Raw genomic sequence first — 25,691 nt, forward strand, 5'->3', positions numbered from 1 at the left:
GATTAATGTGAATGTGTGAAATGTGATTTTGTGATTAAATCCTTGGGACAATTGATGTTACACAATGGGTGGTAAAATGATGTGAATTGTACTAAGTTAAGTTTGTTATACTTATGTTTGTGTGTGCTTTCGTTAATATCTATCTATTTAAGAATGTGATAACTCATTCTCTGTGTGTTGTTTGTGTTTGGATCCTATGATGATCTCGAACCTTGTGTTCATGAGAGCAGATGGTTAGGTGGATGACTTTAAAGAACCGTGCTAAAGGACGCTGAGACACAATGCTCTGATAGGATGTGACACTGGGACATGAGTTTTTTATTTAAATTGCATGATGTTCTGAACATGTTATTTTACTTTATTTTATTTCGCTGCTTAACTTGAGTTCTTTTGCAAACTTAGACGGTCTTGTTCTAAACCAGATATGTTTTTAATAAGTTTTATTTGGTAATAGTGAAGCGAAAGTGATCATTTTACCCACGTGAATTTATTTACGTGATTTGAATAAAATTAATTTAATTAAATTCTACATTTTTATATGTTTTTCTTATTTATATATATGTGGAAGTAGAGGGTGTCACACTCAATCAATTAGATTTGTGCTTAAGTCATTACTATTTTCAAAAACCAATTAGCTCATTTCAGTTCATACCCAAGTTAAATACATAACTAATCTATAAAGATTCTCGGACCAACTATATAATTGATTTTTAGTTCCATTAATTAGCTCAAGTTGAGTTTTATAACATTGTTGTGGATTGTCTAAAGCTTTTAGGTCAACCTTAGGTCCATAAGGAGTCGATCTTGTATTAAGTCAACCTTAAATCCATTGTGGGACGAGCTTTATATATGCTGAATTATACTGGACTAACTTTTCTTATGCCAACCTCAATTTCATCATGGCTCAAAGCTTTATATGGATTGACCTTGTATTAGGCCAACCCAAGTCCATCACATGGCAACCCTGCATTAGGTTGACCTTAAATCCATCATGGGATGAGCTTTATATAGGTTGAACTTAGCTTCATCACAACTCAAGCTTTCTATTAGGTTGACATTGTAGGTCCAATAGAAAAAGTTTATCAAGTTTTTTGAGGCCTTGAAAAATCATCAATGCTTCCAGATGTAACGTAGCAACGGGGGAGAGAAGATCTGTTTCACTTTTCACACCAAACCCCGATCTGAGATCTTCTCTTGCCCTCCCACAACAATGACATCCCCGACGGCGCTGAAGGCCGTGACGCTGACGCACGTGCGCTACCAGAGGGGCGACCGCGTCGGCCACTTCCTGGCCTGGATATCCCTTGTCCCCGTCTTCATCTCCCTGGGCGGCTTCGTCTCTCACTTCATCTTCCGCCGCGAACTCCAGGGCATATTCTTCGCCCTCGGCCTCATCGTCTCCCAATTCATCAACCAAGTCATCAAGACCTCCGTCCAGCAGGCCCGCCCCGCCACCTGCGCCCTCCTTGAGATGTGCGACTCCCACGGCTGGCCCTCCAGCCACTGCCAGTACATGTTCTTCTTCGCCTCCTACCTCACCCTCCTCTCCCTCAGAGGCGGCCTCTCTTTCTGGCACGTGCGCGACAACCCCCCCCCCTCCACCTCCTCACGTGGTCCCTCGCGCTGCTCACCATGTATTCCCGCGTCTACTTGGGGTACCATACGCTGGCTCAGGTTTTCGCTGGGACCGCGCTTGGGGTTTTCCTCGGCGCGGTTTGGTTCTGGGTTGTGAACTCCGTTTTGTATCCGTACTTTCCGGTTATTGAAGAGAGCGCGTTTGGGAGGTGGTTCTACGTGAAGGACACTTCTCATATACCTAATGTGTTGAAGTTTGAGTACGATATGGCCAGGGCTGAGAGACGGAAACTGGCATCGAATTCTAAGTCGGATTGAGTTGGTATGTTCTAACCTGCTCTAATGTGGTGTTAATGTGATTGATGCAAGTTCTTAGTATAGTTTTGGGAATTGTAAGGTCTGAAAATTTGGTTTGGAGATGTTTGTAGCATGGTTGAGCAGGAATTGGGAATTGTTAAAATCTGAATTTGTTTTGGTAATGTTTGCAGAGGGAAAATTGTTTTGGTTTTGCTATGTGGACTTGGAAGTCGGAGGCTAAGAAAATTGAGGGGAAACTAGTGTTTGATTGTATGATTTGATTCCATCATGTTTGTGCAGGCATGATGGAATCAAATTCAAATGCCTTCTTTTGCAAGTCTCAAGTGGGTGATAGCAGTGTTTTTAGTGATATATATATATATATATATATATATATATATATAGATAGATAGATAGATAGATAGATAAATAGATAGATAGATAGATGTGTGTGTGTGTTTTCTATTTGTGTTGGTTTGGTTTTTCAGGGTTGATTGATCTCGTGAATGCTGTGTAGTGTGTACGTTTTAATTGGAGGAACTTTTAGTTGTCTGGACTCTGGAATGGTAGAGGAGAGGAAGTACTTGCAATTGTATTATGCTTGCTTTGTTCTATCTTGGTGCTTGTTTTTGGTGTGAAACTGTGAATAGATATGTTTCTAGTTGGTTAAGTATCATGTGATCTGTAAACTGAGTAAATCATGGATTAATGTACCAAACCTAAATGAGGCTTGCAAATCTTGGGAACTGAACTCAAGATTATTTGGTTGCAACCATTATTTCTGTTTAGTATTGTGACACTGAGACCCTCTTCACTTCATATTGGACTCCTTGTTGAAACTCACTCCATTTATGATATTTTTTCTGAGCATGTTTCTTATTCACATTTGTGATGTGAAGTTTGTTAAATACCTGTTTAAGGCATTCTTATGTAGGATGGATAAATCCCATGGCATAAGATAGGAAATCCAAGTGGTGGCTCTCAATAATGGTTTGTTTGATAATTGACCCAAGAATCAGCACTTAGTTAGTTAGAACTTAGAACAGACCTGATAACATTATTACATTACTATTGATATCTGTATCGACAGCTAAAAAGCATTGATATAACATGATGCATGTGACACAGATATGATACCTAGAGGACAGGGGGATGCAACAAATTTTTAAAATTATAAGACTCAACATGACTAAAAGTACATCATAAACAAGTAACATGAAAAGTTAATCTTAAATCCAGAGGGAATTTATTTTTGAAAGTGAACACTAGTAATTGCAGACATCATGGAATGCTATATTTTATTTAAGTATTGTAATATTCTTATTTGTGTTCACATAAAAGTTTAAAAAGAAATTTAAAGCAATTGTGAGATGCAGTTAGTAATATTCAAATTTACTCTTGGTTTAAAGGAGGAGAGTGGAGGAATTTTAATGCAAGGGAGAAGTTCCTTGTTTGTTTCACAGGGGAAAGGGAAGTGAAGGGAGGTGAAAACCATTATATATTAAGAATAGTCTAATAAAGTTATTAAGGATAATTTAGTTCAATGAGTGTAAATCTCCCCTCCAAATTCCCCAATTCTTGAGGGAAAGCTAAAATTAAGTGAGGAGAGATTTTAACCCCCTCCCTTTCCCTCCAACCAAACACTATGAAAATGTTAGTGAAGTATTCCACATGGGCATGACATGGTTACTATTTTGAAGTGTCTGTGCTTCCTTGATTCAGCTGCTAGTTAGTTAGCTATAACTATATACTAGAGTCTACGGTCACATTTGATTTGGATTCAGGGAGAAGAGTGATATCAATAAAGGTTATTTTTTACTATCTGTTTTTCTACTTTTCCCACTCTAGTTCTATAATCTATTCTGACAAATTGTGATCCATACATTATGTCTTCTTTTCTAATACTAGCCTCAACCATTCAAAGTCAGCAGCCTGTCCTCTTAACTATGATAGACTGTTGATCACAGACTGAAGTGCTGAATTGAGGAGGCATACATCTTTCAGGGTTTGGAGTCTTGATGGTGGCATGTAATTGTTTCTTAGCTTAGGCTAGTGTTACACCCTGGAGAAAAAAAGGGGGAGGGGACCGGGGAGGTATATTTAGGTTGGTTATAATAGTTATTCTTTATTCAATGTTGTTCCTTCTGAACCACTTTCATGGTATTCATGTTAAAACGTGGTTAAGATATCACCCAGGTTGCTCTTAATATTCAATTCATACAAATATAAGGAACCTGATCTTCAGTGTGCTTAGTCTTATGCTAATGAAAAAGCCCGATTTTCTTTTTTATTGTAATATTTTGGGTTTTAAGTCTATTTCCTTTCCATTCTATTGTCATATGGGCAAGTAAAGGCTTATTTATATTCTAATATTTTAAGTCAATAAAAGATGGTTGATTCAGGGGCAATTTTTATCTGTATTGGCCCCTACAAAAGAAAATGTTAATCTACTTGCAAAATGTATAGAGGAGTGCTAGGAACACACTCTTTAGCATACTCTTTCAAATATACTTTTCCTGATTGGTTAAAATTTATTGAAAACTACAAAATCAGGAGAGAGAGTCATTAAATGTGATGTGGGACTCAACACATTTTCATTTTCAATAAATTTCGACCAATGAGAAAGAGTGTGTTGCTAGGATTTTTCAAATGTATATTACATTTATTAATTCTTCCGTTTTCTCATTTTTAGTAGGCTTTGAAAAGCTCAAGTTTTGTTGTGAACACATAGTTGCAGGATAATGAAATATTTGAGGTATTCCATTTGTCTGACCTTTCCCCCTTGCCATTTATAGAGAACTATATGAATTTGGTTTTAATGTCTCTTTATATTTTTGGAAACAAGCATGAAAAAACAACTATATATTAGAAATTTGAGAGAGGGAAACCCTTGGAGGAGAAATTTCTCTCCTATTCGTTGTTGTTTTCATCCTATTCAATAAAGTGGTTCTTTCTTTTTCATTTCTCTTCTTGGTTCCTAACAAATCAGGATGTGGTGAAGTATTTATTTCATAATTGTCTGGTATATGTGCTGCAATGCCTATTCAAAATTTCAAATGCAGACATGGTTGGTACAGTTGGGATGGTTGTGAATTTCATAGGATGTAAATTTCAGGAAGAAACAACATGGAAAAATTATATCTTAACAAATTGTTTGGAACAACCCAAGAATTCTGTTAATAAAGACTTTCTTTCTCCTTGCAACCCTCCATCTTTGGAGCAAGACTACATAGATAAAACATCAATTATATAGATACACTAATGCTAGGTCCACCCAGTGCCATCCATTTAACTTGCTGGTCTATATATCTCTGTTGTAATAATACATCCTGACTGCGGCAATAGTTATAGGATTGCAAAATTATGTCTGTCTTTGAATGCTAACTTGCATGGACATTCTCCTTTGGGATCTGTTGTTTCCTCAACAATTATTGTCATTAATATATTCATTTGAAGGCATTGTGAGTCATGTGCATTGTATCCGTTTAATTTAATATTCACCATATTGAGTTTCTGGTATATGCAAATGGGGGAAATATTCAAATTTTTTTTTACAAGGTTCACATATGCTTTGGTATGTTTTCGTGTAACTGAGCTTGCTCTTTTTCTGTTTTCCAGGCACATTGCTCTGAATTTTTCTTCTAGGATTTGCCTTCACAAGTATTTATGGCAGTATTATTATAGCTTTCTTCTCTGGAGCTTTCCACTATAGAAGCCATCTGGCTTGGCTCAGCCGTTCAGGTATAAATGGTATCTATGAAGAGGGCAGCAGAGCACACTGATATGGTACTACGGGTCTATGATGCCTGTGAAATAGAACTAATGTAACAATAGATGGTTTTACTTGATGTTATAGATAGACAAATGAATAGTTTGTCTTGTTTTCTTACATGGGTTTTTTACCACATACATTGACACAAATAAAACTGAGGGTTTTTTTAAATTATTGATAAATTTATAAATATTTGTTTTGCCCCTAAACATATTGTGCAAGCTCTATATTGTTTTACATGTTTTTTTTTTTTGGCTTAAAATTGGGTGTTCGATTTGCATTTCCTTTTAGCCGATTATGCTTTGCTTGGTTTAAACGTTTTGGGTGTCATGATCTTTCCTTTGATTTTTTTTTTATCATGTAATGTAATACATATTTTGAGGGGAGAGGTAGTGAGGTTCTATGGGACCTTGCTTGAGCTAATGAGAAGGAATCTTCATGTCAACATATGGAACTATATCATCGTGTGTAGTTACTAGAAATGTACGTCTGAACCCAAACCAAAATAAAAAAGAGACGAAGCCACAAGAAGGCTAGCAAGAAACAGCCATTATTGTCTTTTTATTTCTTTTCAAATAAAGAGAGGATTCTATCTTTCCCCCTTTCCTATTTTCCTATTAAAGGGGTCCGAAGGTTTTGTTGTATATCAATTATCTCGAGAAAATAAAAATAAAATCTTAAGCTGTTGGGTGAAGACACACGAATATTTTATGTTATATAAAGTTTGTATTTATTACAAAGTTTTCAAACAAAACATAAGATCTACACACCATTGAAAAAAGAAAGAAAAATGATTTATTTGATCGTTTATCTTATTTTTTTTTTCAATTTAATCTTTTATTTTTAAAAAGTTCAATTTAGTTTTTTATTTTATTTTTTTGTTTAGTTTAATCATCTATACTTTATAAAAACTTATTTTAATTTTTTTTAACTTTAATCTTTCAATTCATTTAGGATTCACATTATTAATCATTTAAGAATGATTTTTTTTAAAAATAAAGTGGAGGAAAAAGAGAGAAGCTGAATATATTTTTTTATTTTTAAATGATTAATGATGTTAATCTTAATTAGACTGAATGATCAAATTAACAAACATATAAAGGATCAAACTAAATAAAAAATAAATAAATAAAAGATTAAATAATTTTTTTTAGAAAAAATAAAGGACTGAGTTGAAAAAAAAAGATAAATGATCAAATTAAATTTTTGAAAAAAATAAAAGATCAAATTAAACAGTAAAATAAAATAAAAGATCAAATAAATTATTTAGAAAAAAGGAAAAAGAAAAATCCTTTATCCTTTACCTTAGTTATTGGCCACAACCAATATCTAAATTTTGTAAGGTTTATAAAATTTCTCTCCTCCTTTATAAAATTCATAAAAATGGTTCGTTTTCCCCCGCTGATTTCTTTTTGATGATGTTTATCCTCTTGTTTGTGTGATGTTAAATATGACGAAGATCTATTCCTTTTATAAGATTCTATTTTATCTTCTTATGTAATTATACTATTATTAGTACCTGTGAAACGCATGGGGACATGGAGATATACAAAATTTATTGATAAGCATTATAAATATTATATTAAGTAATTATTGATGTGAGTGTCATAAGCATTGTAGGTATATATTAAAATTATTTATTCTCGTGAATTAAGTGAATATTTTCCTGAAAAAAATCTTCATGTGTTTTATTTTATATATAATTATATTAAATTATTACAACAATAATTTTTTAAAAATATAAAAAGCTATAATATAATATATTTCTTTCAAAAAATTGAATTTGTAGGTGATTTAAGTTAATAAAAAAATATTATAAGTTAAGTCTAAATTCTTCTTAATACTTTAATGAAAATGTTCATTTCTATTATAATTTTTTTATATTAATTTGATGTTAATGTGAATTTAGGTAAAATTGTTCGTACCCATTAAATTCTCAATAATAACATAAATTATTTAAATCATAAAAGAGAAATAAATAAAAAAATGTTTGAATTAAAATTATTATAATAATGAATTAAACAACATTATTTTACCTTAATAATTTAGATATTTATGTGATTTTAAGTAAATTGTTTGTCCATGTGAATTATTTTAAAAATTGTCTACTTGTTTTCATGAAAGGTTGAAAATGATCTCCTTATATTATATTTCATATATAATTCCTATTCAAATAAACTATTTATTTAAGGAAGATGATAATAGATAAAAATAAATAACAATTTATCAAGAATAAATTTTAGACACTAATTTTGCATGATAAAGATAATAGTGATCACATAGACTGAATTTGGCTTTTGTTATTTAATTAAAGATATACTAATTACATTAAAATATTTGGTAAAAAAATTATTCCCGTGAAATGAGAAAGAAATATTGTATTAATAAAAAAAAGTTAAAATATGTCCAAGGACAATGCGATGATTTGCATTATCCATTTTCTCCATCACATCAAGTGTAAGCTTCATTCTTAATATTTATTATTTCTCAGATGTGTTATATTTTATATTCAATTACTACAATAATAATTAAAAAAAATAAAACTATAATAGAGTATATTTTCTTTCCATAAATTTGAATTTTAAGTGATTTAAGGTAAAAAATCCTATAAGTTAAGTTTAAAATTTTCTTCATATTTTAATGAAAATATTCATTCCCATTATTTATATTTTATTTTATAATAATTAGATGTTCATGTAAATTTAGGTAAAATTGTTCATACCCATGAAATTACTCAATAATAAATTATTTAAAACATAAAAGAGAAGGCAACAAAAAATATTTGAATTAAAAATATTATAACACTGAATTAAAAATACAATTTAACCGTAATTATTTAGATATGTATATAATTTCAAGTAAATTGTTTGTTCCGGTGAATTAAGTGAAAATTTTTCTACTTTTATGAAAGAAAGCAAATATCCACATGTTACATTTTATCTGAAATTTATATTTTAGTAAATTGGTCTATGCATACAAATGTATAAAATAAAATTAATTTTTGTCCACATAAAACAAAATATTGAATAATTTATTTAAGTTAGATGAAAATAAATAAAAAATAAATAAAAATTTTATTCTATCAAGATAATGAAAAATAAATGAGATAATAAATAAATTATAACGGATTATATATTCTTCTCAGAAGTTCAAATTTTAAGGTGATTTAAGATAAAAGAAAAAAAGTTATACATCTGTGTATAACATAGATTTGCATTTGTTCAGCCACCAAGAGTTCGATGTAGGAACCTTAATAATGGATTAGTTAGAAAAACTTCATAAATAACGTATAAATTATATATATAGTGTTCAATTACCAAAATTATCAACGAATTTTTTATGCCGAGGCAACAATGATATTTTTGTATAAAAAAAATCAAAAGATAGTTTTTGGATACACAATTATAACTAAAATTTAAAGTTCAATTCTTAATTTTTGGGTGTGAAGTGATAACTAAATGTATTATTTTATCTCAAAAATAGACCCAATCTTGAGAGAGATTACACCTTCCCTACATACCCTATTTTCTCTAAAAGAAAATATAACGTGCTAATAACAAACATCCTAATTAAAAATATTTGTACAACATTAAAAAGTAAGTATTAAATATTTAAATGCTTTAATAATAAAAAAATATTTAGATGTTTTATTAAATGTTCATATTTATTTTCAGTACAATATCTATCACTAAATACTTTTCATTAGAAAAATTTTCAACCATTATTATCATTTTCTAAAAAGTATGAGAACCCCTTAATTATTTTGAAATAATTGATTTTATCATTTGGATGAAGTTGAATGATTCGGTCAACGATACTCTACCAAATTAGTCTCATAAATTATTAAAAATATAAAAAGTGTCATCTTAACATTTAAAATGATCAACCAACGGTTATTTAAATATTGCCATTATAAAATTATTAAGATAAAATTGTAAATTTAATTTCTCGTTTGTGTCAAAATTGCAAATTTAATTCTCTTATAATTTAATTCACGAATTTAATCCTCAATTAATTGTTTGTCTTGACCATCATGTGTCAATAAAAATACCACACTTACGGTCAAGATAAATAATTAATAGTGAATGTCTAATTTCGGAATTGAAGAATGAGATTGTAAAAAATGGAGAAACTAAATTCTTGAATTAAATGATAGAGGGATTAAATTCATAATTTTGAGATAAATTAGGTGAATAAATTTATAATTTTGCCAATTATGAAATAAGAATTGAAAAAATTAAATTTCTAATGACTTCTAGAAATAAATATTATTATTTTAAAGATTAAACTGATCAATATGTGTAATTTCACGAAACTGATGCATTAGTCATTGGTATTTGTTTGAACAAGATAAATAGAAACTAGTAACTAGTAATGATCTAAAAATGGAAAGAAGCGGGAAGCACGTGACACCAAAGTTTTCGCCCGCTATATAAGTGCATAGCATGTAATTCTCTCTCTCTCTCTCTCTCTCATGGTTGATCACTTGCAATTTACAAAGTGAACTCTCTTCTGTTAGTGACAGTGAAGAAACTCTCTGTTGAAGAATTCACGCGCTCAGATTTCGATTTTTCTGAATGTGGCACCTTCTCTTACTCGTTGCCGTGGCCGGATCCACCGGTTTCGCCACCAAACGTTTCCTTACTCACCACAGAAACACCGGTGAGGGTGAAAACGTCAACCTCCACGATCCAAATGAGTTAGACTTTTCCGGTTCCGAAAGCATTTCTCAGACACATCACAGTGACGGGGTCTTCACGTTTTCTAGTTCCAAATCTGAGTCTCTGACACAACGAGATGGACCTAAGAGTAGAAGATCCCGAGCCTCCAAGAACGGAGTTAGGGCTCCGAAGGTTGAGGCGCGATCGGAGAAGAGGAGCGGTGGAACGAGATTACACTTTCGCTTGAAGAAGGGGGAAATTACAAAGAATGTCGCTGCGAAGGCTCCGGTTCGTTCTTCCAAAGGTTAGATTTGTGTTTTAATAATTTCTAGGTCTGTTAGAATGATAATTTTGTAGTATTTTGTGTATAATGCAAAGTAGTGTTTATGGTTAAAGATTTATAATTGAAAACTAAAGGCTCTGTGTATGATTCTCAAATCAAGGGAAATTTGTTTGTGAAGTTTCATATGGTCGTGAGTTTGATAGCAATAGTGTTGTATGACATGATGGATTGAATACAAGGGGCGGAAATTCGTAAGTGATGGCTATTAATGTTGTGTTTTGACCTGGGAAATTCCATTGCATGAACGAAATGATTGTTTTCCATGGAATCATTTCTCAAATGGCATAGACCACTAGATTGGACTATGAATGACATGTGGTTTTAAATGTTTTGAATTGCGGTTGTGGTTGCAATATCGTTGCGATCTTTGATATTATGGAAAATTACAGATAAATGCAGCTTTAATTGCAGTAGTAGTGACTCTGAAAACCTTGATGCTGCGACCAAAATCATGGTCACATATTTTTTTTAAAGCCTTGTTATACTATTGGGATTTTTCAGTGCATGATCTCATCATATTTCGTCATTCATTGTTGCTTGTTTGCTAGATTGGCGTTTTTGTTTTGGCTGTGTTATTGGATCTGTCAATGCTTGTGTGCCTTTTTGCACAATAGTAAATATAATTGGTTTAAAAAATAATTTTCTTTGTTTTTTTTCCAAGATTATTGAACCTTGTAATAAGGTATTTTCTTTTAAATATATAACGCCCTTGTTCTTAATCTGTGGAAAATGAGTTTAGCTTCATGTTGTATCCTTCAGATGACTGCTTATTTGGTTGGGGATTTTGCTTTGGCATCATGTATATGATGTCAGCTGGAAAAGCTGAGATCAATAAGCTGAACAAGACCATGGATGAGACAGCTAAACTTGTTCAGGAACTGAAATCTGAGCTCAACAGAAGAAAATCATCACATGCTCTTCAAATTTTGGATTCTGTTGGCAATGGTGTTAAGAACTCTTGCAAAATCAGTGGCAGGAATGAAGTGATGCTCAAGAATACAAACATTGAGCTCAGAGACGTTGATGTCAAAATTTGTAGTCCTTGTGTAAATGATTGTGGTGAATGTGGAAGCAGTGCTCTTACTGAAGAACCAGAACCACAGGTTCTGGAAATGGATCAACTGGAAGCAGAACTTGAGTTTGAACTCCAAAAGCTTTCTGGGTGTGCTACTGATGGCCCTTGCTATGAAAAAATAAAGCCAAACTTAGATGAGGTGAACTTCATGGGATCATTCTTTCTTTTGTTGTCTCAGACTCGTAATTAATATATTAAATATGCCATCTAGGTAGTCTGTAGAATGCAGATAGTTGTGTGTTGTCAATTCTATGGTGCAATTTTTTCCTCTTTTCTCTCTTTCTTTTGATCACCCCGGACTTTGGTGACTTTTTTCTTCTGCTCTGGACTTTCTTTTTGAGTAATCTGTTTATTAACCATTCGAATTGTATATTTGCTCTCATTTCTCTTGTTTCCAACATAGGCAGTCAACTTCTTAGCAACATAGTTTAGTAGAGAAAACAGTCTAAACTCAAATTGTATGTCAATGTTTCTTTTCTAAAGATAATTTAATCTATTTGTGTTGTCATCCGATGTGTGTGTGTGTTGATGCAGCAGAATTTGGGGGAATCTTCTATGACGACTGTGATGAAATTTATTTTGAATAGGAGAAACATGTCTTTAGACTGTCTATGTGAATAAGTGTTTGATCAATAAAATGCTGTGCAGCTTGAAGCTCCCAATGAAGGCTATCATGGAACAGATGACTGGAATTTAAATTATTCTAATTCCCATGGAGTATCAGCATCTGAACTGCATCAGAAACTAAGCCACTTGCTGATAAAACAGCAAGAAAATCAGATCGCGGAGCTAGAATCTGAACTGCACCAAGCTCAATCAAATCTGCATGAGAAGGAGGCTGAACTTCAGGCACTTAAGGACTGTGTCAAATGCCTTACTGAACTCTCGCTATCTACAGTTTCAGGCATGATTATCTCTATATTAGTGACACATTTTTCATGCTCACAAACTCCTTTCATGTTTGTCATTGGATAACATTTTGATGGTCCCATTTAAACTACTTTTGTATGGTCAAAATGAGTTCATCTTAGAAAAGTCCGTGCATGTATTATTTTCCTTATCTCTATTATTGATAATTTTATTTCAAGACAATGCTTTGTCGCTTTATCTCCTTGAAGTCCTATTTTTTATTCTATTTTTCAAATTCTTTTTGCTTAACTAGAGGCTTTATTAGTGAAACTTGTCTCCCTGACACTAAATTGTTTCTCAGATGATGAAACTCAGGCTCTCACTGATCCAAAGGGAACAAGCGATTATGGCAACAAAAACATACACTCTCTGGCGAAACATTCAATTATTGGGACGAAAAGACCTCTTGATTCTGAATCTTTCTCGTGTTACATGTGAAACGACACTGATCTCTGTGGGGATACAACTATACAAGGTATATAAAATTTTTTGTCTGCACTCAGATTAAAGTGTAAATTAGATGACAACTCCCTTCCATATTAGTATAACCCAATTATTGTGCCTTATGTGGTAGCATATGTATAAATTATTTAGATAGATATAATTATAAAATTTAGCAACTCGGATACCGATATGCTCCATAACATCCAAGTTTCCCGTATTCATTTGTAATACATGTAGCAATATAGCATTGTAACTTGCAGAACAGGCCATGTTACTAATGTTAGTACTTTAGTATCAACTGTGAACATGCGAACTTTTTTATTGTATATTAACAGATCTGATTATTTGATATTTTGTCGTCTACTTTTTGGAGCTGAACTCGTACTGATTCTCGAGTGAGTTGGGGGCCATTTCTGTTTAATGGTCAAGCTATATTTATGAGTGGCAGCAGGAAAAAAGGATGTTTCAGCGTTTTGTTTGACTTTTGGTTCTCTTGTTGGGAGATTATGGGTCAGCCCACTTTCTAGAGTCATGTCACTAAAAAATAGGATTATTGCACTTAGTGAGTGTGTGGATTTTGGGTAGGTTTGGACCAAAATTCGTTTCCGACAAGCATCTAAACCCTTCATTTTGTAAAATGAAATTTGTGGACCATTAGATTTACCTTCTCAGACACATCTCAACATACCTTTATACTTTGAAGTTTGAAGTCCAATGAGGTTAGGATTGGAAACAAGCGTTGCGCCATCAGCGGAATCTGTGGTTGATTCTATGATCAGACATTGCTAAAAGGCTTGTATGGCCATCGTGGTGGGTTTCACCTTTTGGGAGGGTTGCTTCATTCTTTTTTCTCTCCCAGTTTTGCTAACCATTGTCTCATGAAATTAAAAGTGATAAAAAAAATTATTGGAAAGTGTAAACTAATAATAGAATGAATAAAAGATTGTCGGAAAGGGAAAAAAAGAATGAAAGATTTGCTTATCTGCTCGATATTTGTCCTAATCAATGTGACCTAAATTTATGTGTATAGAAAAAATAAAGGAAAAATATTTGCAATCAACAACAATAACATCGATAATAATAACATTAAGTCTGCATTTAGTTATTTGTCCTTTTCCAAGGGAGAGTAGTCTTTTAAAATATTTGAATCCATGTTCAAATTCAAATAACAGTGATTAGTTCCACATTATAATCGGTAAATGTGTTTTAAGTGAAACAATAAATTATTTTTGTTTTAATTTTAATGTTTTTGTATCAGTAAATATTAATTTATTGGAATATTTGTTAGGAAAGAATTGAACTCATCATCTTTTTATTTTTTTTATCATCAAACTCACGTTATATCTTGTTTTAACTTGAAAATGGAAGTTGGACTTGGATGTTGTGTTAAATCCCAGATCAATTAAATCTATTTTCATATGAAGAGTCAATTTCTAGATCAAATCCCATAGTTACTATTACACGTGCTTAATAGAAACGTCTCAAACGCAAAGAAATCAGAACAAGGAAATTAATTGCGTTTTAGTTGTCCGTTTTGGAAGTTCTAATAAGAGGCTTTTTTTATCATCTGGGGCAAATTATTTTACCTTTATTTTTTACGGGGTACTTTCCAAATTATTTTCAAAAGGGGATTTAATTTTTTTTTTTAATTTTACGATTTCAAAGTGGTAAGTTTTTTTTTTTTTTTACATATAATTTTAAAGTCGTAAGTTTTGTATTTTTTTTCTTCTTATGACTTTGAAGTCATTTTTTTTTTGTTTTTTTCAAGTTTAAAATTTTTAATTTTTAAATTTTTTATTTACTTGTATTTTTTTTTGTTTTGTTTTCATTTTAAAAAAATTGTAAATAATTTTATTTATTTAATTATTAAATAAATATTTTATTCATTCATTTAAAAAAAATAAAATTCAATAACATTATTTAAAGATTATCTAAATTTTAAATATAAAAAATATATTAAATAAAACAATATTAAAAAATATAATATATTTTAAATAAAAAATATTTGAAAAAATATAACATATTAATAAAATCATAAAAAATATACAACATATTAAATAAAATAATAACAAGTCAAATTAAAAATATTTATTTAATAATTAAATAAATAAATTATTTACAATTTTAAAAAATTGAAAACAAAAGAAAATAAAATAGCTTGAAAAAAAAGCATTACAACTTCAAAATATTTACAATTTCTGGGGTAATTAAATAGCCCCATAAATTTTTTTATCTTTGAGGCCAACAGGTTTCTTCAAAGTAATTAAATAAATAAAATTATTTATAATTTTCTAAAAAAATTGAAAACAAAACAAAAAAGAAAATACAAGTAAATAAAAAATTCTAAAATTAAAAACTTTAAACATTAAGAAAACAAAATTATAAAAAAAATAAAAATTACGACTTTAAAGTCATCAAATTAAAAAAAATTAATGATTTTGAAGTCATAAATAAAAAAAATTACATTAAAATCTTAAATAATTTTATGACTTAAATTCAAAAAATAAAAAATAATAACTTGTAATAGATGTTAGGATTTCTCATCCTAACACCTATTACTACTTACTCCTCTTAAAGAATAATTTGAAAAATACTCCTATATAGAAAAAAAAGAAGGAAAAACTTTAACCCTAAATGATAGAAAAGCCCTAATAAGAAGCACTGTTTTGGAAAGTCATTAGTCATGGCTGTCTGCACGCACAACTACGGACACCAGCAAACAGTTAAGTTGACGTGAACAAGCAAAACGAATTCAAAGTGAAAAAAGCAATTTTATTTTATAAATAAAGTTAGCCTGTGACTCTTCCTAGTTCCTTCCCTCCAATTCTCTCCGTCCTCTGTAGAGCTTTTGGAATTAACTCAAAATTATGAACAACGTGGGGCAGGAAATGTCATTAATTTTATTTAGTGAAACAACATTCACTCTTTTCTTCTCTGATACGGACTAGCACCTATCTGGACTCTCACTAATTGAGCTTAAATCAAACTTTTAGTTTTTATACAAGTGTAATAATAGCTCATTTTTAATACCAATAATTAAAAACTATCCTAACAAGACTGTTTTTAAGAAGTATGTTTATAATGTTCAATTGAATTTAGAGACTTTTTTTTATTTTATTTTTATATATAAGCTATAGGTTAAGTTGAAACGATTTGATGTTGATTCCAGTTAATTTACGTGTCCGATAACATCATAGATTTTAACTTTTGAAAAAAAAAACGGTTAAATCAAAGATATGAGGTATTTAATAAATAAATTAACATATTACGTATTTAATTTATAATTTAATAATTATAATATAATTAAGAAACAAAGTTATATATATTCTCTCTCTATTTAAATTCAATTGAAGTTTTCTTCTCAATTAAATTTAACATTTATTTTTACTGATCAAATGCATCAACCAGGATGAACTTATTCTAACTGTACTAATTTTGTATACAATAGTGTTAAACATAACGAGAGATAACTTTATCACTCATAATAATTTAAATCAAGTAAGATTGTTTTTAATAAAAAAAATAAATGTAGTCTATAAAAGAAACTCAACATCATCATCTTTCTTTAATTAAATTTAATAATTTTAACTTGCTAAACTACTCTTTTTTTTTTTTTACAAAATACTAAAGTACTATTAAGACTAGGTTAATATATATATATATATATATATATATATATATATATATATATATATATATATATATATATATATATAAAAGATTATTCAGGTAAGAGAAATTAATTTAAACTGCACATATTTATGTGAATTATTAAATTAATTTTTCCAAAATTAACTTTTGAGAATCAATGTAATATTAAATATTAAAATTAGTTCGCCCCACACTCTAAATGCTGGTAACATCTTTTTCATTGAACTTTTACTAATTTTTTCTTTCTCCATTTCTTTTTATCTGTCTTTAAAGGTTTTATGTAGAAACTAAAAAATGATTATGAGATTTTCTATTTTACATTTTTCAGTTTCAACTTCACAATAAATACATATGCGTAAAATAATTAAATTAATTAAATATTAGGTAGAAAGTAAGAGTATAAATTAGCAAAAGAGAATCAATGTTATCTTGAACTATGAAAATAACAGAGAGAAAAATCTTCCAAAAATATAACAATTAAAAAAGAATAAAAGAAGTAATTTTAAGTTAAAGTTAAAAAGTAAAAAAAAATCAATAAATATTTTTTATTAAAAATTATAACGTTGATTTATTAATTAGATTAAATGTTTATTACTTTAATTATCATTTTTAGAATAATAGTTGGTAAAATCATTTTTATTATTGAGTGAAATTTGTCTAACATTTATTAGAAACTAATACATAAGACTACAAGAGTCGTCCTAAGGATGAGATTAACATTATTGAATGAGACCTATATATTGTGAAGAATGTCTTCCTAAAATTGCTTATATGTGTTATCTTGGTTAGAGTAATTATACATTGATATATGCTTCAATATAAACATTTTTTTTCAAAACCTCTATTTATTTTATCTCTCTCCTTTTATTATATCATATTATTTTATTTCTTCTTCTTTTTCCAGGTAAATATATGAGCACTAGGTACCCAATACTCTTATCTAGGTAAATATATATTTATATTTTGTATAGGTTATAGGCTTACCTCTTATAGTGAAATCCTTGAGAAATAAATAATAAGTTACCTAGATTGGTTGGTAGGCCAAGGAGAGCCTTATGTTCCAACACCCCTCCAAGTATCATCAAAACTCATCCATCCGTGCGATAAGATCAAAACCAAATTTACATGAAAACAAAAAATATCATAAACAAACAGCTTTTTCTTCCCTTATTTTTTTATTTTTTTTACCAGAATGACAAGCTTCCCATCTTGAGTGCGTTTCACTAAATAGCATGCATGGCACAACATAAAAGTCAAGCTTACCAAATTTCACAAAAAGTAGAAACAAAGGGTGAACAAAGAAAGAGATATATCCTCGTTAAGGATCTAAATGAGTCGTGCAGAACTAAACACTTCAAATTTAAGTTTGGTTTGTAAAAAAAAATAAAAATTTAATTTAATTCATTTATTAAAACAAATCTAATTAAAAGTTTAAATTTGATTCTCTTAAAAAAAATTAAAGCTTAAGTGTGTTTTGTTTAACTCATTTAAAACTTAACTATTTTTTAATTTGAACAAAATTCTTAAATTATCTTTTAACTTTATGAATTTAGTACAATAAAATATTTTAATAATAGTTATGTAAATTATTAAACATGTAATATGATATTGTAAAATTTATGTGATTATATATTATATATATAAACAAATTATTACTATTGAATTTGTAAAATTTGAATCTGATTCATTTAAATAATTAAACTTAATCTCAAATTTAAATTTAATTAAACAAAATGAGTTTTTATCGAACTTTTAACTAGTAATTCACGAATAACTTCATTCATTTAATCTCGTGATCTTACCATCTTCTCTTTTTATCCTCTGAGTCTCTCTCTCCACCACAAACAATAAGAACACAGCAGAGTTAAGAAACGGAGCATAGAGTATTGGTGGGTGGAGAGAGCAACATGAAGCCACCCACGAAACCCATTTCGAGTCCTGGTCGAACCGAGAAGTTTCCTCCACCATTAATGAGATTCTTGAGAAACAATGCAGCAAGCAGAAGCAGAGGAAGGTCAAGAACCACCACCACCATGTTTCTGAGAAAGAAGAACACCAACATTGAAACACAAGAACCCTCTTCCCCCAAAGTCACTTGCATGGGGCAAGTCCGCGTTAAACGCTCCGCCACCAAAAGGGTAGACTCAGACGCCAAAAGGGTACCCTCCGCCGGCGCCGGAGCTCCGACCAAGTGCCGGTGTTGCTCGTGGGTCCCACATGCTCTGTTTTTTCACCGTTTCATAAAACCCGGTTTTAGTTTCCCCTTTCAGTGCAAACAAGTTCGGCCCAATTGGGGGTTCTTAAAAAGAAAGAAAACGGATTCCAAAGTCACAGAAACTTCTTCGCCGAAAACAGAGTTGAATTTCAGGGGAAGGCATAACCCTAGTTACGATGACTCAGAACATGAAGACAGAGTTAACCCTCCCGCTTTTGTTTCCAACACTTCAACTACTCCACCGAGGAACGCTTTGTTATTAACTCGGTGCAGATCCGCGCCGGGGAGAAGGTTCTTGAACAAAGAGACAGAGGTGGTTGAAAACAGAGTAAACAGAGAACACTCTGAGAATAACAGAGACCCGAAGTTGGAGGCGAAGTTGCGATTCTTCAAGGAGCTTGAAGAGTCGCTGAGGGAGAGAATAATGGAGTCAGAAAAACAAAGGGAAGAATCTGATTCTGTTCATCCTCTGGTGCTGACGAGGTGCAAATCTGAACCCGCGAGAACCGCGCAAAAACTCGATCCTGAATTGAACGTTCTTTCGGAGAAGACAACGTTGGGGTTCGCTCGTGCCTGGTTTTCACATGTTTTGTGATTATTCTATTCTTATCTCTGTAACTCTGTTACTTGTTATGTTTTAGTGTTTTTCTTTTTTGTTTAGTTTATTATCTTATTCTTATTACCGAGTTCAATATAGTTATATAAAGAGAATTTTATACCCAATTTGTGATGTATTTTATTCTTTTTTTGACATCGGGAGCTGTGGAGAGAATCTCTATGCTCTATGTATTAAAAAGATACCTTGGAATTAAATAGAAGAAACATGGAAACTTTCCCGAGTTAATGTACTCACTGTCTTACTCTTTTGTTGTTAAACAAGTTTCAAGAGTTGCTTTTCGATGCTTTCCTAGTGGTTTCTGGTGTTGCTTTTACATTTTGTTTTTCTTAGCGGGTGCAATTTCTTCATGTGTTGGTTTCAGTTTGTTATGGTCATCGTCCAATTTATGAGAAATTATTGTATAGATTGAGATTTACATTTTTTTTACACCCAAAAAAAGATTTACATATTTTTGGTGAATCTTCTTGTAATACATAGATAAGTTTTATTAATTTTTTTACGTAAATTTAGAAGTTAATTATCTATTATATAATTAATATCCCAAACACGCGATGTCCTTGTATCATATTATACAATTATACAATAACTTTTGTCAATTTATGCATACATTTGCTTACTCTTTCCAACTTCCCAACTGGAATTTGGAAGTGGAGACTGAGTTAATTTGTTTGGTACATCAATTTAACAGGAGAAAAGTAAGAATAGTCGTTTTAAGACACTAAAATTAAAGAGTTAAAATAAAAATATTTCTTATAAGACAGTGTTATCGTCATTTTAATCATATTTTTATTTAACATTTTTTCAATCAGTGACTTAAAACATTTGTTGGTAATATATATAAATGTTAGTAGGATTCAGTTTAGTATTATCTTGTATGACTTTGAGGACTGAGGTGAATGGATTCGTGAGCTTCTGGATGTGTTGGTTTAATATTAAGTTTAATTCTGGCGTAAACATGACATGCGTTTAAGCCATTAGAAACAATAAAATGTGTAGTTGTGCACGCTTCAGGGTTCAGAGCAGATGATGGTAAAAGATAAATTATTAATAATGGTAGTGATTTCTTATGTATTTTCTTAAAGCTTGTTTTCAATTTTCTTTTGTTTCGGACAAGGTATGTAGCCTTTGTCAATGCAAATAGGTTAAGAAACACAATGACCTTACCTAATTACTTTTTTGTGGGGTTAACAGCTTACTCAACTAAGTTCACAGTAGCCTTAATTGCATATATATGTTTTTATTTATTTATGGCACCTTATATGTTTTGGTAAATTAGTATAATAAGTTTTCTATTAGTTTACTTGAGCATTATTCGTTGTTTATCTTTTGCAAAAAATATTTCCAATATCCATATAAAATGGCCCGCTTGTGAAACTACTACTGTATATTATCCAAATTGTATTACACTATTACGGTTTTATCGTTCAATTTGATATGAAGATTTAGAGCATAAAAATGAAGCAAGATGTTAACTAAGTGTCTTTGGAATTTGGATACTAAGAAAATAAAATAAAAATATTTAATGAAAAAAAATAATTACATGCATTTTTAAAACACTGGTTAAAAAATTGAGAGTTAAAAGTATGAAAAATGCTAACTATTATCCTTAGGATACTAATTAATAAACTAAGGATGCTAACTATTATCCTTAGGATACTAATTAATAAAATAAGGATATTAATTAATAAACTAAAAGAATAATATTTTCACTGAATATTTATAATTGTGTTATTCATAACTTTTTTTACTCTTTTATATGATTTTCACATTAAATATTTTTCTTTTTAAATCATTAATCAAGACCCTAAAATTATTTAATAAAAATAAAATATTTATGAAATTAATATAAAATAATTAAAAATTTAGTTTTTAACCGATTGGAAATATTTAATAGAGTACACGAAATGCTTTGTAGCTACTGCACTAAGAATAGTAGTACTCCTACCTTTTAGCGAAAACCCTTTAATGAAAAGGGAGATATTTATTATAGTAAAATATAAATAATACTTATTATTTTTAAAATAAGGTCTTATTTGATGAATGCTCAAAAGATAATGGTTAAAAAATATTTCAACACTTTATTAAATACTTTTAATTATATAAAAGTTCGCCTATTAAATAATTTTCAATAGATTAAATATTTTCTTCTACATTGAATAATTTTTAAGAAATTTCATTTGTGCATATTATTGAGTTTTGGTAACTATTGTGAAATTGAGATGCTAAAAATCAAAGAGATTTAAACCAAGGGATCTCGAATAACCACATAAATGAATTTGATATTACACTTTAATCCAAAATCTTAAAGATTCAGTTTATGGGTCTAATCCTCACTTATATGATGCTCAATTTTTTCATTCCTATCCGATGTTGGATTTCACCTCACACTTGTATATTCCAACAAACTCTCCCTCAAGTATGAGTCTTTTCTGCATGATAGTCTGTCTCTCGGGTGAAAGACATTTTCAATCTATGAGTATTCGAATGATAGTCCTTAGAGCTTAATCATTGACTCTGATACTAGTTGTTGAGAAATCAAGGAGGTAAACACTAAGGGGATTTAAACCAATGGACCTGAGCAACCTCATAAGTAAACTTCATATCACATTTTAACCTAGAACTTCAAGACTCAGGTTTATGAGTTTTATCCTCACTTATATGATGTTTAATATTTTTATTCCTATTTAATATAGAATTTCACCTTACACTTGTACTCCAACAATTTTCTCTTCAAGTGCAAGTAGGTAGTCTCCCCCATAGTAATGTACATAAGAATCTTAATGTGACCATTCTAAAAAAAAAGTTATTCAGTTTTGATAACAAGGAGTCTATGGACACTAGTTAGAGTATTCTTTTCCTCAACTAATAACAACAAACTAAATCTTTTTTAGGAGTAGAGATAGTCAAGAGAACTTTACACTTTTCACTATTTTTTTTTTGGAAATGTTAACACATTTTCTAACATATTCTTTGAATACTTTTCATGTTGGATAAAACTTATTAGAAATCACAATTTTTTGTGGTCTCACTTTTTATTAATTGAGCATCTTTTCTAATTTTGTAGTTTTTAATAAATTTTAACTAATAAAAAATATGTGTTTAAAAAAGTGTATTAAAGAGTGTGTTAGTAACACTACTCCAACTTTTTCATACATACAAATCTTATTCATAATATTTAAACGATGATAAATTATCAAGTAATAAATAAGTTAGAAAAATTGTCCCTTTTTGGAAAAGTTTTTATTAATTAAAGAAAAAAATATTTATCATGTCAAGAATAAAAAAAAACATTTTTTGACATTTTTTAAATTTTTTATCAAACATCAACCTCTACAATTGATATTAAATAAACAAAGTATATTTTTTACTAGAAAAACTTTCTTACCCTGAAAAATACAAGTTTCATTTATTTATTTGTTTATTCTCTATTTTTTAATTTCATAAAATTAGCCCTAAAGACCGATGTTAACAAAATAGTCTCCTTTACAATAAATTTTTGAGTCAAATATGTTTGGGGTTCTTCTACGATTTAAAAAATATTAATTTTATCCTCATAAAAAATTTTGTATTAATTTGGTTCTTGTTAAAATAAACATATTTTTGCCGATTCTTAGTGATAACTTCGTTATATAGTTCCGTAACATACTAACTGGTTTTATTACTTTTTTCTCTATCTTTCCAAACATACTTAGAAGACATCAAATTTCACTTTTGCTTTATTCCCCGTTAATTTCATCAAAAAGTGTGAGAAAATTGTTCAAGAAGTGACAAAAAGTTATAATTTTTGGAAGTTTTTTAGACACAGGAAATTTTTTAATTTATTTTAGGGGTTTTAACTGTCACAACCCAAATGAATGTGTTAGTCATGTGTCGATCCGTCGGCCGCAACTAGAGATGAAGTTGGTTAGCCACAGTGGACAGGTCCTACCATCACAGTGTCTCACATATGAGACTTCTGATACGGCACGAGCAGAGTGGCAATAACATGTCATTATGTAGGATGATGTTGTGCCACCCAGGGGTCCTTGGGCTTGCACTCCTAACTATATATCTTGATTTTTTATCGGGTTTCTCTCCCCTTTGCCATTTCGCTAGAGGAGGGAGAGCCACCATGTTCTCCTGTACGTTTATTGCCCATCCCAATGCAGTTATTGCCTGGGCAGTCACTGTCAGAGTATGTAGCAGGTGGAGACTACTCTTGCTAGGTAAATCAAAATGGATTTTATTAATCCCCCCCCCCCCCTAAATTGTCACTTTAAAAATAGTTACTAATTAAAATTGTTCTTGCAGGATGGATTTCGGATGGCGTCAGGCAGTATGTAGAGCTTGTTGGACCTCAGAGTTGTGCCAGAGGGCTTCGAGGTTGGGTGCAACTTAGAGAGACAAAGGAGGAGGGCTATCAAGGGCGACAAGAGGTGAATGTTATAACATGTAAGTTTTACATTGATTTGAGTTAATTTTAAAATATAAAATATAAGTGAGAGAGAATTCTTATCTTATAAGTCAATTTTGTAAGATTGAATTAGATCCATATTTACGTTTAAGATGATATTAGATTTATCTATACTTTATCTTCTAAGAACAAGCAAATGCAAGGCTGATAGAAGCATTGAAAGACATTGGACAAGCTTAGTTGCCAATGGATTTAACCAAGTTGAAGGCATTGATTTTTTTTGTTACTTATTCTCCAAATTGCTAAATTAACCACCATTAGACTTCTTGTTATTGCTTTAGCACTAGACTAGTACTTACATCAATTAGATGTATACAAAGCATTCCTGAACAAAGCCATAAATCTGATGCACCTTCAAATTCTGCCAAATCTCTCTTCTACATACCTCTAAAAATGACACTACAACATCTGTGAATTTTGTTAGCCAGCCTACTAGATTTGAATCCAACCATCATGTGGTTTCAAGTGTCACAAAATCAGTTATTATTTCTCAACCAAATTCTGTTCGGATTTTGGATTCAGATGCAAGTGATCATGTATGCCTCTACATTCAATTTTTTTTTACCACTTTACAATAGAATTAGAATTAAACCTATTGGAAGGTTGTCGGTTCGATTATCCCCTAACAAAATATTAATAATTAATAATTAATATTTATTGAGAGAAAAAACCTATTGTTAGTTAAATTACCAAATGGTGCTAATTCTCTTCCTGCTTTGAAGGAGACATTTGTTTATAAACTAGTTTATTGAATTAGAAATATTTGATAAAATTAAAATTTAATATATTATCTGATTAAACTAAGAAAAGATGTTTAGAAAAACTTTTAAGCGAACTTCTAACTTGTTTGATCACTTTATAAACATGTTTAATTAAGTTAGGCTTTTTTAGTAAAATAATTTAGTGAAATTAATCGTTAAATTATCTAATACGTGTAAAAGACATTAAATATGAAATATAAATTTTGACAAGATATTAGGGATAAAACCAGAAAATAGAAAAAGAGTCAGCAGCTTATATAAATTCAGGAGTTAATAGTATATGCACCAAAATATAAACTTTTTATGCTACATCTAATATCAATTTTTTTTAAACCAAAGAAATATTATTAGGATGATCTAATATCAAATGTGATGTATAATAAATTTGTTAATTTTTATAATAGTTATTTTAAAAATAATTTATTATAATTTTTGATTAGTTGATAATATAATTTTTTTGTTTAAATATGTTTAGAGTTCTTGATAAATGATCAAATTTTATTCTAGGTCTTTAATATATTTTTTCATTGTTTGAGTCTTCATATATTGAAATTTTTATTTTCAGTCCTTATCATATGATAATATATTACCTTACAAATTGATATATGAATTATGATGATGTCACGGCATTACTTAATTAGTTATAGAAACTCAAAACAAAAGTTTTAATATACCATATACTTAAAACAACACAAAATTTATTAGAGATTCAAAACAAATTGGATCATTTATCAAAGACTTTAAATATATTTAAGATTGTTTTTTACACTAACAATATATAATTATTGAAATAGTATTTTAAAAAATACTAAAATAATTTCCTTTATCACATAAGTTAAAACAAGCTTTTAAGCTAATGAAATAAGTTAGAAGTTTAATTGAGAATCTTTCCCAAAAAACTCTTAAAGGTCAAATC

The 25,691-nt window shown here is 30.0% G+C and overlaps 2 protein-coding genes and 1 pseudogene across 3 annotated transcripts; all 3 read left to right on the forward strand.

Annotated features, from left to right (window-relative positions):
- Nucleotides 1–860: 860 nt before the first annotated feature.
- Nucleotides 861–5,853, forward strand: LOC114380833 (annotated as a pseudogene). The gene is made up of 2 exons (XR_003659873.1): nucleotides 861–1,897; nucleotides 5,491–5,853. The product of XR_003659873.1 is annotated as a lipid phosphate phosphatase gamma-like (transcript).
- Nucleotides 5,854–10,055: 4,202 nt separating this feature from the next.
- Nucleotides 10,056–13,427, forward strand: LOC114381341. The gene is made up of 4 exons (XM_028340571.1): nucleotides 10,056–10,609; nucleotides 11,408–11,862; nucleotides 12,372–12,627; nucleotides 12,934–13,427. Exons 1-4 carry the CDS (start codon nucleotides 10,222–10,224, stop codon nucleotides 13,068–13,070), a joined length of 1,236 nt encoding a protein of 411 aa, XP_028196372.1. The 5' UTR covers nucleotides 10,056–10,221; the 3' UTR covers nucleotides 13,071–13,427.
- A 5,132-nt stretch (nucleotides 13,428–18,559) lies between these two features.
- On the forward strand, nucleotides 18,560–19,663 carry LOC114382029. Its single transcript, XM_028341259.1, has one exon. It carries the CDS (start codon nucleotides 18,635–18,637, stop codon nucleotides 19,535–19,537), a length of 903 nt encoding a protein of 300 aa, XP_028197060.1. The 5' UTR covers nucleotides 18,560–18,634; the 3' UTR covers nucleotides 19,538–19,663.
- Nucleotides 19,664–25,691: the final 6,028 nt, after the last annotated feature.

Source organism: Glycine soja, chromosome 13 (genome assembly GCF_004193775.1).
Source record: "Glycine soja cultivar W05 chromosome 13, ASM419377v2, whole genome shotgun sequence".
Taxonomy (NCBI): domain Eukaryota; kingdom Viridiplantae; phylum Streptophyta; class Magnoliopsida; order Fabales; family Fabaceae; genus Glycine; species Glycine soja.

Excerpts from the sequence above, each read along its gene's own strand:
- LOC114381341 (XM_028340571.1), top strand. The coding sequence starts at position 10,222 with ATGTGGCACCTTCTCTTACTCGTTGCCGTGGCCGGATCCACCGGTTTC. Across the intron at positions 11,863-12,371 it reads TAAAGCCAAACTTAGATGAG|CTTGAAGCTCCCAATGAAGG; the intron begins GTGAACTTCATG and ends AATGCTGTGCAG. Across the intron at positions 12,628-12,933 it reads CTCGCTATCTACAGTTTCAG|ATGATGAAACTCAGGCTCTC; the intron begins GCATGATTATCT and ends ATTGTTTCTCAG.
- LOC114382029 (XM_028341259.1), top strand. The coding sequence starts at position 18,635 with ATGAAGCCACCCACGAAACCCATTTCGAGTCCTGGTCGAACCGAGAAG.